General features: G+C 40.4%; 1 protein-coding gene across 7 annotated transcripts in view; it reads left to right on the top strand.

Moving 5' to 3' along the window:
* OXR1 (oxidation resistance 1) overlaps positions 1–16,566 on the top strand; it is a 305,392-nt gene that overhangs the window by 42,264 nt on the left and 246,562 nt on the right. For all 7 annotated transcript variants that reach the window (XM_030010976.2, XM_030010979.2, XM_030010971.2 and 4 more), the window contains one exon: positions 944–1,022. In XM_030010976.2, the coding sequence (XP_029866836.1) occupies positions 1,006–1,022 (17 nt within the window). In that variant the 5' untranslated portion in view covers positions 944–1,005. The remainder of the gene's footprint in view (positions 1–943; positions 1,023–16,566) is intronic.

The raw sequence follows: 16,566 nt of genomic DNA, 5'->3' as shown, positions 1-16,566 counted from the left end.
TCAACTCAGCCTTAGCAGATATGCCAAGAGGAGACCTTAGTGCTGTCAACGAGTACCTGAGTGGAGGATATAGAGGAGGTAGAGCTAGATGTTTCTCGAAGGTATACAGTGGTATGATAAGAGGCAGTGGACACAAGTTGTAACATGGAAAATTCTCATTAGTTATTAGGAAAAATGTTTTTACCATGATGGTGGTGAAGTACTGGAACTGGTTCCCCAGAGAGGTCGTTGTGTTCAAGACTCAACTGGACATATCCCTGAGCAACCTGATCTGATTACACCTGCTTTGAGCTGTGGGTTGGACTAGGCAGTTCCTTCCGACCTAATTATTCTATTATTCTATAATATTTTCATATTTTTATTTTTTATATGAAAGTTGGAATTCCTTTTTGTTCAAATAATAATGTTTCCTGAGGTCCATACTTAGTAGGCCTACTCCAGGAAATTTCTTATTTATATTAATGGTTTCTTTCTGGAAAAGTGACTAATTTACTAAGGTAGTCATTCAACAAATTGAGCATCAAAATGCAATTAAGATGTAAATTTACATAGCCGTGTTGAGACTGGCAATTCAGGAAGATGTTGTTTAGTTGCTTTGAGGCACCTGAATTTCAGTTGGGCATGTGAATTCCCGTTTCAGAGGCAAGGGCTTTTAGATGTTGCGCTACCATATAGCATTATACTTAACTCTTTTGTTGAGTGACTGCTCTAACAACCTCAGGTTTAAGCCCTACCAGTAGGATTTGATCTTAGGTTTTTTAACTTTTATCTTGTGTTTGTTAACCTTTACATTGTTTTGCTAACCTTTGTATTTCTATAAAATTGCCAGGTATTCTGTGAAGTTGCACTGGAAGATGTTTGCTAATGTATTTATTGTTCAGGACATTAAAATCAAGGTCCTGAGTTGCTCGATCTAAAAATCTCTCTCTTTCTTCTCATCCAGGTAAACAGAAACAGCCTGTGCAGAGCAGCGCATTCATAAATGTGAAAGAAGCCCACACCATTATGTTTGGCACTAAGAGGTCAGTTTTCACTGTTGTTGTTATGCTTTTCATCTCCAAAAAATAGTATGGCTGTTGTGACTCTAATCTGAAAATTTTACATTTTCCAAATGTATTGTTATACAAAATACATCAGCTAGATATAGTGCCCTTTCTACTATATTGATTGGTTTTTCTTTGCTGTACAGCTCTGGTCTACTTTAATTGATAGGTATGTGGCATACAGGCCATGTAGTACAAAGGCAAATAGTATCCCCAGGGCATAATGGGTCACAGCAAGACTGCCAAAGAAGACATTGTACTAGTGCTGGAGGGCATCCCTCCTGCTTTCTGGGTGTGCAAAGTAACACCAGGACAAAAAAGCTCCAGTGTAAGATAGGTTCTTTTTTGCCATTTTACGGTGTCCATACTGAATATAAGGTAATCTCCATCCCTTATTCTGCATGATTCAATGCCATACCCCCCCCCAAATGTCTCAAAAATCAACATTTTTGAATCCATGCTCTCTACTTCATGCACTCTTTTAAGTGTTCCTCTTAAGCATCAGGTGGTGTGGTTCTGCTCCTGTATCCGTCAGCAGACAGCATGGCTTTGCTTCCCCCACAGTTCCTGCAGCCGCACAAACCATTGCAGCACCTGAGGCACCTTGCCAGGTACCAGCTTCTGCACCTATGGGTCTTCTGCAGGAAAGTGTGATTTCTCTGTGGAACAAAGATACTATAGAGCATTCCTCCCCTGTGTGAACTCCCTGATTTTTTTTGCTTGTTGGTAGGCTTTTAGGTTTTTAGTACAAGCTAGTCAATGACTTAACACTTGTGCCCCAGTCGCATGGCAGCCTAGTGAAATGTTTGCTCCATGCAGTGGCAGACCACCTTTAATCTGGTACCTGGAGAAGTAGCTCACCTCTTCTGAATTGTTGGGAAGAGGGGAGGCTAGCTTGCCCTTAAGAAGTAGCACGTATGAAGCAGCATCTTGCATGCCTGCAGGAATCAGGGGTGGCAAATAATAAGAAAAAGCAGCTTGGGTTTCTGAGGCATCAGCTCCCACACCAGTTGCGGAAGGCTTCAGTGCGAGCTGCAGCCTCGCCTGAGTCAGGGTCTGCCCAGTCCCTTGTGCTCCTGCAACCATGGGCACTGCTGCCTCACATGACAACAAATTCAACGGGATATTTTGTGTCTGTCTGAAGTGGTATTGGCATCGTCTCCAGATTCTGTTACCTGGTATACAAGGTGCAAAGGCAGTACATTTTTATGGTAACTTTTCAGAAAAGGAAACTTTGGTCTTATTTTTAGGCAAGTACAGAATCCGTCATTTTGTCAGTATGATGAGCTTAAGATAACCATTGCTGAGGGTACAGTAATAGAATTGCAAACTTCCCATTTGAGGATTTCTGCTTTTAATTGATTGCCTCTGCAGAATATTAACACTCAAGTTAACCAAAGACATTCTGCAAAGTGAAACAAATTATTATATTAAATTATATTCAGGTGGGTTAGTTATTTTCGCCACTGTTTAATACTACCCCATATGAACTCCTTCTGGGCTGATCTAAACATTTTTTTACTCTCAGGATAGTCACCTTATCTTCTCTTAGCATTTTAAAGTAATGGCAAATTGAAGAGTTGTGTTTGATCCGTAGCCTTGAAATTTCCTTCTTTATCTTTTTTTCTCCCAGGTTGAATCTTGATTACTATGCAAATGAAAATTCCTCATAAGGAATATTACAGACAATATGAAATTCTCTTTCATGTCTGCAAACAAGAGGTTTTATGAAAAAAGGCATATCTGGGGAACAGAAGTCCTTTGCCTCTCCACTGTACTGTGTTCTGCTATTTCTCACTTTACGCAGACTGTTTTGAACCACGTGCAATCAATAAAGGATTTCCTGCTTCCGGGAGGGAATGAGGCAGAGCGGACTTCCATAATAGTAGCCTCCTATGTGTAAACTGGGAAATTACATCGAGTATTCTTGAGATTGGTACCATATTTTAGTTAGGCAGTGATTGAGTACTTGTCAGGTATTTTGTTCTCCCAATTGCAGTGCATTTTGAATTTAATTCTCAGAGAGGACTGTTAATTGTGAACAAGAAAATCTTGAGGTTTTATTGATCATTTTTAAAGGTTATAAACTGCTACAAATAGACTGCCTAATATTGAGAGTTTTTGAGAATCTTGGTTTGATACTTTAATTCTCTTCCTAAAAAGAAATACTGTATTTACTTGGAAATACCATGAGGAACAAGGCTATTTTTCTATAGGAGAGCATGATTTAAGGTTTATTTTCTTGTAAAATTAGTTTTTAATTAGTTCTAATAATACCTTGCTAATTATAATCTCCACAAAACATTTAACAAAATTACAAAACTCTGAGTCATAAATTGAATTATCTCTTGCCACCAGATCTTTGGAAGTTATCAGGTATATAGTATTCCAGCTCCTTTTTTTTATTTATACCTTTCTCTTGATTTTGCATACAAAGTTTATTTTTAGTGGATAATCCCTGTTGAATTGCCTGAATAATGAAGTCAATAAAAGTGACTGTCCTATCAGAACAGCTTTGGCAAAATTTGTATGTGAGGAAGATATTTCTCAGCTGCTTTAAAAGAAGCTGTGTTGTTAATGTGAACTGACATCTCTAACAAAGAGGTGAATTCCTCTTGATTTCAGTTTAATTTGAGAGCTGATCCCATGCTTTTAAATACTGAACTATTGTGGTTTCTCTGTGTTGTCTTGTATTCTGCTCTCATCTTTTTCTCTATCGTGTTAATTTTCTCCAATTAATTAAATCTACAATAGACACTAGCACTGAGTATGTATTCCAATGAGTTTCTGATGTGTTGTATCATTCATGTTGTGTACTTATTTCAGTCTTGCAAGAGCAATTGCCGATACGATTGTCCTCCTGTGGAAGGGAAAATTATGTAAATGGCTTTAGAGAAGGGATTTTTATTTTGAGGGAACCAACTTTATGTGTGGAAGTTGCTCTGCGAAGATAGGCCCCAAATTAGCACATCCTCAGGATTTGCAGTAAACTCTGTCTGACTGTCTACCTACCACTGGCATCATGATGTTCAGGGGTACTCTAACCTATGGTTATATATGTTCTTCAGTTTGGAAACCTTATGTTGTATAACTCATTTAAACCATGTCCACGCAGCTGGAGAGTATTTCTCCTGGATGGCATGCTCAGTTCTCTTTTCCTTCTCTAGCCTAGATCAGAGCGCTTCAAAAGATGGCCTAAGTGACAAATCTAACCCCCAGTGCCCAGCCATTTGGTCCCAAAATGAGTTTAGGAAACTGAAGGAAGCAATTGTGAGAAGCAGGAGGTGAGAAGTATGAGGACATTTGCTTAAGCATATATGCAATACAGCTCCATTTCTGGAGCTGCATCCATTTGTCCCTTTTTTGAGGAGCCTTGCACGTGGCATATGTTTGAATTGGGCTTGTGGAGGATACCACCTTGGTCCTGTGAAGTGCACAGACTACCCCTAGTATCTCTGGCTAATTAGAAGTTAGCTGCCATGTCCAAGTCTGTCTGAGTTGTCTCCTGCCATAAGTGTGTGGTGTCTCCTTCCCCCTCCATTGGTTTGAACCTCAAGAAGGTCCGTAGAGGTAAGAGAGCAGCTAGAGCTTGTCTGATCTGTTGCCAGCACTTAGGCTGTTGAGGGCTAGTGTTACCAGGTTTAATTCAAACTATTTTGGAGGAAAGAAAGAAAAGGCAAACAAAAAGAGGAAAGGACTCTGATCTCCAGGCAGCCTGATCGCCCTGTTGTGAACTCAGGGTTTATTTTTATTGTGGTCTTCTTTGTGAAGAGCATTTTATTTACAGGGTGTGACTCCAGGCTGAGGCGCTGGTGGCTAATGCAGCTGGTAACTTCTGTTATGTGCCAAGGGCTAGTTTGGTGCTTCGTGGTGGATGGCCAGATTGCATGAATGGCAGTGCTGGCAGACTTGGCCAGTGGTCCAAGACTTTCATAGCACAGCAGTTGTTTCTGGAGGCAAATAGTTTTCTTTCCAAATTATATTCCAAACAGCCACCCTGGAAAGTCATAGTAAATTTTCTTTAGCCAGGTCTGTCAGCAGCAATTTCAGTCCTGTGATAAGTAGAAAAACAAACCTTTCTTCCAGTGTCTACTTATATTGGCATGTTTATAATCTTAGATGATAGCTGAGCTGGGCAAGTAATGTGACTGTTATAGAAGGAGGGTGAAGAGATTCAGAAAGACACATCAGTTTTTTAGTCACTGACAGTTACTGACTTCCTATTTTTATATCTGGTTTTGATTAGAAAGTTAAGGAACTAGTGTTAATTTATAAGCTCCTGATATGAACAGACTGTAGTGTTTTCAAGATAATATAAGCCTAGTTCCTTCTTTCCCCTTAGCTGCAGAAAGGCTATGCTTACACATGGTTTCTAAATTTCATGGTTTTTATTGGCATTAGTCCTGGACTGTTCGTGTGTTTGTTCTGATACCTCTGCTGGGTTTTAAAGTATGGCCAGTGGATGGCCACGAAACTGTGTCCATTACTGAACACTAACAGCATATGTCAAAGTTCTTTTCTTTGGGATTTTAAGTGTACAAAAATAATTATCTGGTTTGACCTAAATTCACATGGTGCTTATTATCCCCTTTCTTTTGCTTTTTAATTGGAAGTAACACTGTTTGAATGAAGCTATAACATGCTTTGTCTCTTCTGCTCTGTTATGGAATTAACTTTCTTACTGCTGAACTTTGTTATGGTAGTGAACTGCAAAATAATACCTATTGACATGGACTCATTTAAACTTACTACCATTCCCCAAATATGAACTTCCAATGTCTTGCACTGTTTTATTGCTTTGGGGCCTGGAGACTGAATCATGCAAAATGATAAGGCAGCTGTGGGACTTGGTTTCTAATTCAACCAGAACAGACACAGTCTAGTATACAGACGTATATAGGGCAACAGAATGTGTAACACCCTATAGTGACTGTCTCTTGTTTTTCAAGGGTTTTTTTCCCTTTTAGCCACCTGGCCATTTTTTCCAGCCTGTGCTATGCCTAATGAGAGCTCAGATTTATTAATAGGCCACATAACTTTTCAGATGGGGTATTCAAGCCTTCAGTGCATACATGGTCTCTCTCTTGCAGTATTCATCCTTTCAACATGGAGTGAGGCTCTCTTCTGATAACCCATGGCTTCTCTCAGCAGCGTTAGTTCTAGGTGTGGGTAAGCAAGAAGGAGAGGACGTGGACCTGAGCATGTTGATCCAGTTATGAGTGATTGCTTGCTCACATCAGATAGCAGCAGGGAAGATTTTTCTTCTTCACCTTAAATGTTCACACTACCCCAGTTCTAACTGATCCAGGATGTAAGGGACCAAGTTCTCTGTGTTTCTTGACAGCTTCATGTGTTTGTAGCTCTAGAACTTAACTGTACAGCAGAACTTGAGCTTCCCTGTAGATTGGCAATTTATCTTTGTCAGGTGTTTCCTCTGTCAAGTCTTCCATCTGCTTAGTTTTCCTCTTTTCATTGGATTTGGTATTCGCCACACACTACTTTCTCTGATGCCTTTCTGTCCAGTTTCCTGTTTTCTGTCTCTACCTTGTCTGAGCACGTACTGTGCATCTTCTGCCTCTTGCACTCAGTTCACCCGCTTGGACTCAGTTCACCAAAATTCTTAATGATCTCCTTGTGACCAAGTCCATCCAGGACACTGCATTTGGGCCTCTGCAACATGGTAGCTGCCTTAAACATACACTTCTTGAAACCTTATCCTCTGTTAGCTTCTTTGAGTCTCACTTCTCTGAATATTACTCCTCCTACTGGATGGAAGAGGATTTTGATCTTTTTTAGTTCCTCTGGTAATAATGAAATTAAACCCCAAAGTAACAACGTTTAACTAATGAAGTAGTAAGATGATAAAAATTTAATTTGCCATGGATCTGCAGAAAAAGTCCTGAAGAGTTTACAGATTATGTGGTGAGTTCACTTCCACCAACAACCAAACACCCACACAGCCACTCCCTCACTCCACTGTCCCATGGGATGGGGAGAAAAGAGAAGGAAGGTAAGAAGATTTGTGCGTCAAGATAAAGACAGAGTAATACGTGAAGCAAAAGTGCACAAAGGAAAATAAGGAATTCATTCACTGCTTCCCATTGGCAGGCAGACGTTTAACCACTTTCTGGAAAGCATCGCCTCAACACACATAACAGTTACTTTAGAAGGAAAATGCCATAACCACAAGTGTCCCCCCTTCCTCCTCCTTTCCTTCAGCTTTTATTGCTGAGCACAACATCGTATAGGTGTGGAATATCTCTTTGGTCATTTCTGGTCAGCTGCTCCGGCAGTGTGTCCTGCCAGCTTCCTGCCCACCCCCCAGCCTATTTGGGGGAGGGGAGGGGGGGATGAGACACACAAGACAGGGGGACAGAGTGGGAAACAAAGAAGGACTTGACACTGTGTAAGCAATAGCCAAAACACTGATGTGTTATCAACACTGTTTTAATCACAAATCCAAAACACAGCACCATACAGGCTGCTGTGAAGAAAAATAACTCCATCCCAGCCAGACCCAGTACAATGTAAAAAGCCCAATCAGTGTTCATATACTGGAGCTTAAGCTCAAATAAAATGGTTGCCTGTATAACAAAATATAGAAAATACATATTTTTAGTTTACCAGTCCATCTAATAAAAATTTGGCTTCCTATAAATACAAATAAAATCACAAAGAATTTAAGCTATGGTGAACAGCTTTTAATAAATTGCCTCAAGCAACTGCATCCTTAATTATAAGATGTGAAGTAATATTTGGATATAATCTATGTTTTTACAAATGGAAATAGAAAAGAAATTTAAGTCTGTTTAAATTTATCTTAAGTGATTAACGTTTTCTCAATTATATTTTTAGAGAAGTCTATTTTACAATAAGGCTCTACTCCACCTCGTGCAGAGCCTTTGAAAGGTATGTGCATGATCTAACCAGCCAACCTGGTGTGCATCTTTTTGTTAGAGAAAGTCATCCCCATTTCTACACCAACTTCATGCTGTAGCTCTAATACTCAGAATTATTTCATTCTCCTATTGAGTTTCATTGCTGTATCTTGCAGTTTTTTTAGGTGTCGTGATTATTGCCTGCAGATTCTTTAATTATAGGATCACACTTGCACTTCAGTTATAACCTTCAATACTATAAGATCCTTCTTCACAAGTGGCTGGCACTTGAGATTACAAAGAGGACATAACATCTCAGTGACTGGATTTTTTAATTTGTTTTTCTTTGCATTGGAATGCTAGCATGTTTATTTACTTCTCCAGTTGATCTCAAGCACTTAATGTGTGAGCAAAACTGAAGACACCTTTCTGGTCATGTTTCCTGTTCCCTTATGCTTTAGAAGGTTCAGGAGGCACAGAGTTTCTGAGCAAGACCCTTAAGATATGTCATGTATGTGGCTGGGCTCTTCAGTGTACAGGGATGTATTCCCTGTTACACTCTGTTCAAGCTCCTGCTGAAGGGCAAAACTCTGGCATTTCTGAAGTCAGTGAAATTCTTTTGCTCTTATTCTAGAAGTCAGGACTTCACCTGAAGTTTTTTCACAATACTCTTTACCAAGAGTATGCAGGATGAGGAAAATGTTTGGTTTTGCTTTTCAGGAAACGCATTTGGAAGAAAAATATGCCAAGGTATAAACTGAAGGTCAGTCAGTCTTGCTGAATGATGAAGTCAGCTGAAGGTGCTCATGCCCCAGTTCAGTCATTTCCTCTTGCACAAGAAAGCATGAAGATATTTCCCAGACAATGATGAACTTTTCCTCATACTCAGATTTCATGCTGAGCTTGGGCCTCAGTGCCCTGCAGATATCTCCAGTTGTTGGTATGTTTCAAGTCTTAGCAGAACTGCTCCTGTTAGATTCTGGCAGTAAAAATAACTTTGTAAGATTTCTCTTATTTTTAGGAAATTAAGTCTGTAGGTTATAGAGTTATCAGTGCTGCCACAGATGAAACCTAGTCTCAATTTAAAACCACTCTAGTTTAAATTAAACTTAAATGTGAAAGGCACGCATGACAATCAGCACCTAATAGAGCTAAGTGGCATCACCTAGATTCTACTGCATCTTTCACATGTAAGAATAGCTACACTGGTGGTCAGAAATACATTTTCTCTCAGGGGTTGCTTGCCAGATACATCTCTGAAACCTTCCGAAGCAGAACTGGAACCACATAATGAGAGCTGTTGTCATGTCCTACAGACTTTTTCAAATGCTTCTGGCAATTACATGATTTATCAGATGTCTCCCTTTCTCTGGATGCTTTTTAAAATCCCTGCCCACAATCATAACACTATATCAGAGCAAAAGGCTTTTCTCCCTGTATCTTTCTTTCCTAATAAAAATCCCAATATCCTGATAAAAACCAAACCTCATTTCACAATGTGATATGCCTGCATCCTGCTTGTATGTATAAAGCCCCGGGGTTAAATTTTCAGCGTGGCAAATAGTAGATATCTGCACAAATCCCATTGTCTGCTAATGGGATTTGTTCATGCTGCTCCCTGACACCTTTTTAAACACTCATACTGGTGATTTATTTTATTACGGTGTTACAGAAAACACTTAGTAAAGCGTGTTCTGATTCCGCATTCCGCAACATGAACCAGTCCGAGGGAACAGGACGCACTAAATGGCTGCGTCTGTGCTGTATTGCCACAGATAGTGGTCATAGGTTGTTGGCTCTGTATTTATATGGTCATAAATTGCCTGTTTTGCTGACGCTTTAAAGTAAATGAAAGAAGGCATCAGCACTGCTGGCTTTCTGGCAGGAAGCCCAAGAGCAACTTGGTATGCCTTGTGTGTCTAGCTAATGCCACTTCGATGGAAAGTTTTAATTAAGTGCATGTCTGTGTGTACAAAGAAGAAATCAGAGGCACTTGGGAGAAAGAAAGTGTATCTGCTCCAGACTCATTGAGGAGTAATTTGGTGAGAGCACTAAATGACTTTCCATTAGTTGGAAAATATTTTCTTAAATATTGCCAGAAAGTACAAGAAAATCAGTCTGAAGGGAAGACTATAAAATTAGTCTGCAGATCTAATCCATTTGCTCCATACTTGTTGGAAGATGTCATGGTAGTACAAGTCAAGAGGTGTAGGGTTTGTGAAACTAATCTGATATGTTGGATTTCATTAAGCTCCCTAATTGCAATTATCAGAAGAACACTGGAAGCTGGTTTGCCTACAGCCAATATTTTTGATTTCTCATTTCTGTAACAGTTTCTAAGCTTATAAACATCCAAAAATTCATTGTTAATACAAGTATAATTTTTATAGCAAATCTTAGGTAGCCATATTAAAATTCTAGCTGTTGAAATTGAACTTCTTACATGGGAATTTTAGCTCTGTTTCCTGGTTCTTACAGTTACAGGAAGAAAATTCGCTCAGTTCTTTTCAGACTGTCTAGAGAGGTGACTCTTTATGAAAAGAGCAGTTCTGAGAAGCAGGGATAATTCATTTACCACTAGATATGGTACACGATTTATTTTGGATAATGTTTGGTGTATGATTCATTCTTCTATCTGCATTATGGCAAAGCCAAAAGGGCCAACCCAGGTGTGTACAGGACTTGTTACGTCATACTGTATTCGCCTTAGTCTCTGTAATCTTTTTATGGCCTCAATACAGTGTGACTTCCACCCTTTTATCCATGTTTCAACCAAGGTAGAAAACTTGCTTTATTATTCACTTAACTTTTCTTCCAGAAGAAATTGAGCTTTCTCAAGAGCTAATCCCAAACTGCATAACAAACTCCATGAGGGGCTGGGGTTGACCACACAGTCTTAGCTTTTATCTTTATTTGATCTTCCATCTTTAATATAACTCTAAGATACTTGTGCATTAAATAACCACAGTGAAAGAACAACACCAGTGGCTTCAGCCTTATCATGGCAAACTCTTTTGTTCCTCTGTATGACGAGTGATTGGTCAGCTCCTTCTATTCATCTTATTTTTAAATGCATATTCTCCTGTGAACTATACTGTCAGATGAAACCTTCCCTCATCCCTAAAGCCTCGGGTTTTTTCTCTGTTTCTTAACATGGACAAGGTTATTTTCTGAACACAGAATTCTAGGTCTGATTTCCTAATATCTTTCTCTATTCCTGCTGATCTTTATGAAAAAGTGAATCTGAAGTCTTGAATAGATAAGGCTGCTTTCTTAGCGTGAATTATAAGATGCCATTTCAGATGTGTATAGCAGATGGGGAGTCTCATGGGAAGGGGGGAAATAAATGCAACAGATGCATCATAAGAGCAAAAAAGCTATTTATGAGAATAGCTCCAAGAATGGAAGATGCCATCGAAAGGTTATTTACCTTTTGGCCAGTCATTGCATTTTGCCTGACTTTTTCTAATCTGAGAGATGAGAAATAGTTTGGCACTTATTATCAGAAACTAGTTGCAAACAGAATTATCTTGGTTCTCTGGGTATTATGGAGCAATGCTAGATGCCTCCACTGCTCATGACAAAGACAGACAAAGAAAGGAATCCTTATGGACAACATGGTGAAAGTCCAGAACTGGGCAACACAGTGAAAGTCCAGAACACAGGAAAATGAAGTATCTCAGTTTTTCCAATTTATTCCACTATTTGTTCCAATAAAAGTAATGAATGCTGTTGTCTTAAGACTTTTTCTGTGGTCTTAAAACCTTTCTAAGATCACTTCACATTATGTTAGAGCAGTGGTCTCATGCAGAGTGTAGTGAGACATGAGAAACATTGCCCTTATTATAATCCCCACCCCATACATCAGGCTTCTTCATGGCTCCTGAGGCAGTGCATAGGCAGGCCTTGGAATTTGTTGCAGCAGCATGTGAATGCTAAAAATTTCAGGAAACATAAGAAAAAGTTTTTTTTAATGTGAAGGTGGTCAAACACTGGAACAGGTTGCCGTGAGGCTGTATGGTCTCCATCCTGGGAGATAGTAAAAACCCAACTGGTTATGGCCCTCAGCAATCTGCTGCAGCTGAGCCGGCTCTGAGAGGAGGATGAACTGGAGGATCCCCAGAGGTCCCCACCAGCCTCAGTGACTCTGTAGTCCATTGCAGGCTATGAAACACAGAGAAATACCTCTATATTATGAAGCCTCTGAAGCCCAAATTCCCAGGAGCTGGGAAGCTTTGTCCTACTGTTTGCCCTGCTGTTTGCCACTGTCTGTATTGATTTCTCCCTTAGGGCTGGGCTTGGCCACCATCCCAGAGGATGCTGAGCTAGGCTGACCATTGGTCTGATCCAGCATGGATGTTCTTGTGTGTGTTAAGAGGAAACTGGGCTAGACTGCAGATAAAGAGTAAGTCTAATTATGGAGGAGAGGTTATTTAGGAGAGGACGGTAAAGCAATGCAGCTATGCCTGCGATCCATGCAGGGCAGCCCAGGGAGAGTCCTGACATTGAGCCATATTTCTCTCGTGGGCATTGTAACTCAGAGTGGAGATGCTAGAAACCTGTCCAATGCCAGCGTCCCCAGTGTGATCCATGTGGGCTGCTGGTGAGGCTCAGCAGCTAAAACGCAAGGCAGACTGGTGCCCTGTGCTCACCTCTTCTCTATGAAAACTCAACACAGCTTCCTCTTAATTTTAATTGCGTTTAGTCCAGTTGGTGGGGACCCGACATTATGCAAAGAGCTAAACAAATTGGTGTTTGTGACATTTGACTGCTGGGCAGCTTTGATTTCTGTTATAACACTTATTTAGTTTCACCTGTTTGATAGATAGGACTATCACGTCAACAGATGACATCTTATTAAGGTGTGTGAAAGGTTTGCCACAAACTGTAAAGGCCACAATAGGAGAAGCCAAAAAGGAAAGATTTGAAATGTGATACTTCTGAAGTTAGAAATGGAAATGAAGCAAAGTAAATTAAGTTAGAAAAACCCCCCCCCCCCCAAACCCCAAAGACTGCTTCAACTGTGAGTCCTTCTTGTCTTTCTTTATAAATGTCAGTTTCTTTATAAATAAACAATTTGCTCTTAAAATAATTGGTGATGACTCAATAGCTCATCTTTATTATTGTGTATTTTAAATATGCAGACTTCAGCAAGTCTAAATCTGTGCTCTTTGGGGAAAAAATAAGGCTTTAATCATATTCAGACTTAGCCTTCCTTTCATCTGGTAGTTTACTTGCTTTGACAGGTAAATATAACTTCCTGAGATATGTGTTTTGTTTTTAAACCCACTCACCTACTTATATAACTTTGCTTACACAGAGATTGTAATCTTTATTTTACCTTAACTGACACCAGTCCAATAGAGAGGCAGGTTTACTGACATTTGCTGTTTATTTATTATATTCCAGTTGGTGTTTATAATATTCTCTCCTGAAAATTAAGTGTTTCTCATATAAAAAGGGAGGTAAGCAAAATTGCACATGACAATGCAGAGGTATTTTTTATTATTGTTATTCAGTAAACCCTACACCAGGTACTGAGTAAAGAATCTTGACACTGCTGTTGCTTGGATATCTTCTGCTTTGTCCAATGCTGATTGCCTGTCGTGGTTTAACTCCAGCCAGCAGCTCAGCCCCACACAGCTGCTTGCTCACTCCCCCCCTGCAGCAGGATGGGGGAGAGAGTCGAAGAGTAAAAATGAGAAAACTCGTGGGTTTGAGATAAAGACAGTTTAACCAGTAAAGCAAAAGCCGTGCACACAAGCAAAGCAAAACAAGGAATTAATTCACCACTTCCCATGGGCAGGTGTTCAGCCATCTCCAGGAAAGCAGGGCTCCATCACGCCTAATGGTTACTTGGGAAGACAAATGCCATCACTCCGAACATCCCCCTCCTTCCTTCTTCCCCCAGCTTTACATGCTGACCGTGACGTCCTATGGTCTGGAATATCCCTTTGGTCAGTTGGGGTCAGCTGTCCCAGCTGTGTCCCCTCCCAACTCCTTGTGCCCCCCCAGCCTACTCGCTGGTGGGGTGGGGTGAGGAGCAGAAAAGGCCTTGGCTCTGTGCAAGCACTGCTCAGCAGTAACTAAAACATCCCTGTGTTATCAACACTGTTTTCAGCACAAATACAAAACATAGCCCCATACTAGCTACTGTGAAGAAAATTAACTCCATCCCAGCCAAAACCAGCACATTGCCACAAGGCTGTAATATAGCTCTGCTCCTCATTTTAGTTAATGAGAAAGAAAGACGGGAGAGCATCTAGTTTTGTTTTCTTAGAGGTTGTATGATGTAAGGCTTGTGGGCCCTCCCCTTTGAGGAGGCATTAAAGTACATGGGTGATTTGGTGGGGAGTCTCTGTAGCCGTGCAGCAGGGATGGGGACCATCCACTAATGCTGTGCTGTGTTGGGGAGAGCTGGAGCTGTCAGAGCCTAACACCAGCACTGAAGGAACAGGAAAATAAATTAGTTCCAGTTAAACACGGGTATGAAATTACCACTCTGAGGTAAGGGTGGATACTCCTAGCAGCAAACAGCCAGTGGATTGGCCCACAGTAAAAAGAGACCATTACCTTTCAAAGGGGAATGTGACTTTTGCAAGAGGAGCAAGACTTTGGCTTCAGGACAGGCATGCCTTGCAAATAAACACTGTTTTTTTCAATCATTTGCATGTGTTATGAAAAGCACTAGCAGCAGAAGCTGCCCCATACTGTGATAACGGCTGTCCATAGGAGATGCACGTGTAAGCTTGGCTTGCAGCAGGTAGCTTTCTGCCTGTGCTGTCACAAGCATCTCTATGCTATCAGAAACAGCTGTGTATTATTTTCACTTTCCAGGCACCCATGTTTCCTCATGCCAAAGCTGCCCTTTGGGCCTGCACCTCTGCAGTGTGGCTTATGCCACTAGAGACCCAGGACCCCTGCATTGAGAGAAGAGCTTCTGCATACATAATCTTTAATATAAGGATAGACTTGCATTGTCTGAATGGATTCCAGTTCATAAAGCTGACATTTAATGACATCAGAGTTAAGCATCAATGTCCTCAGCAGAGTTAGTCCAGCTTTCATGTTTTAATAACTGTGAACAGCATGGAGCCCCAGGTAGATTCCTTTTGAGGTAGATTCATTAGGGCAAAAAAGATCATTAGCTGCTGGTAATGGATTGTTTCTCAGTAAGATAAACGCAAATTCAGGCATGCTTTCAACTGCCAGTGTAGGCTTGTTTCAGTGACAAAGGGAGCAGGTGAGCCACGGTATCCTGATTATTCCTTTTACTTCTGTTTTAAAAAAAATCTTTGAAGACCACAAAGTGTTGGAAATATACTGTCCTATCCACTAATGAGCAGTGGAAGTAATGAGATGTCTCAAAACTCCCTTAGTGTCCACCTATTTAGCATATACTTGGCTGAACTTCATCTCATGCTTTTCAAAGTGATGTGTGGATTTGGTGTCAGGAGAGAAATACTGGATGCAGTTTCCATCCATTTCAGTTGTTCAGTCACTCATGCTGAGTGATAAGCACTGATCAGATCTGGGTATCTATTATGCTTTGTGATGAGCATATAATGAGATGGTCTCTGCCTTGCTGTATTCTCCTCTAGTCCATGGGCAACATTCATAAAACCAGGAGGAGAAGAGTTAGGCGACAGCCATTCATTTGCTGGAGAAAATTTTCTATGAAGGAAAAAATACTATGTGGCAATATCTTCTTATGTATGGTGGCTCACTGGTAGTAATGGTAGAAGCCTGGCTTGCCCATAACATTATCTATTTCCATGAAACCCCTTCAGGGGGGTTTCACATAGGGATTGGGGTCTGCCTCTGTTCTTTCCCTTCTGGTCAATAAGGGCTCTGCTTACAGGTACAGCTCTGGCTGCAGCTGCCACACAGGAATAAGGGAATCCTTATTCCTTATTAATCGAGAGATTGTATTTAATAGAGGCTTGCTGAAAGAAAACTGCTCCTTTGGTAAAGCACAACATCTTTCCGTGGCTTTTACCTCCTGTTTGCATTGGCATCCTGAAACATGTTTATTTGAAAAAGTGCATAGTCCCTTTCTTTAAAAAAGAAAAAAAATAAAAAATTTGTCATTCTCTGTATCTTATTTACCAGAAGCACTCCCTTGTGCACCACTCCAGAGACATAAAAGATTTCTGAGCTGCTTGTGGTTCTCTACTTCTTGCCTTGTGACATTTTCTCACAGGAAATATTCGCAGCATATGTGAATGTTCAGAGATTGGTCTGAGTCCTTGTGACTAGGAATGGCGAAGATGTATGCAGTTTTAATTTCAGAAAAAGTTGATCATGTGCTTCCTTTGATAATGGAACTTACTTAAGCCTGAACGTCTTGTCTAGCTGATATGGTTATTTTTGTTTTAAATTGACTAGAGCGCTCAACATATTCATGTGAAGAGTTTGAACCTAGCCTCACTAAAGAGTTTGTATATAAAAAGAGTGCAGATATTGGCATGTGACTATGAAATAGCTAGCATACATACTGATAATCCGATTTTTTAAAAAGTAATTGTTCTTCTTTTCCTCAAATGCCTGTCTCTAGATTCTGTCCAGTCTGTCTTGTGAAAGTTTCTGAAAGACAATTTATGGGAAGAGGCTCTCTTCACAGAAATCATGACTATCAGTTAACG

The sequence above is a fragment of the Aquila chrysaetos genome, chromosome 4 (genome assembly GCF_900496995.4).
Source record: "Aquila chrysaetos chrysaetos chromosome 4, bAquChr1.4, whole genome shotgun sequence".
NCBI classification, from domain to species: Eukaryota; Metazoa; Chordata; class Aves; order Accipitriformes; family Accipitridae; genus Aquila; species Aquila chrysaetos.
The sequence above is the reverse complement of the archived record's forward strand: the minus strand, read 5'-3'. Positions and strand labels throughout refer to the sequence as shown.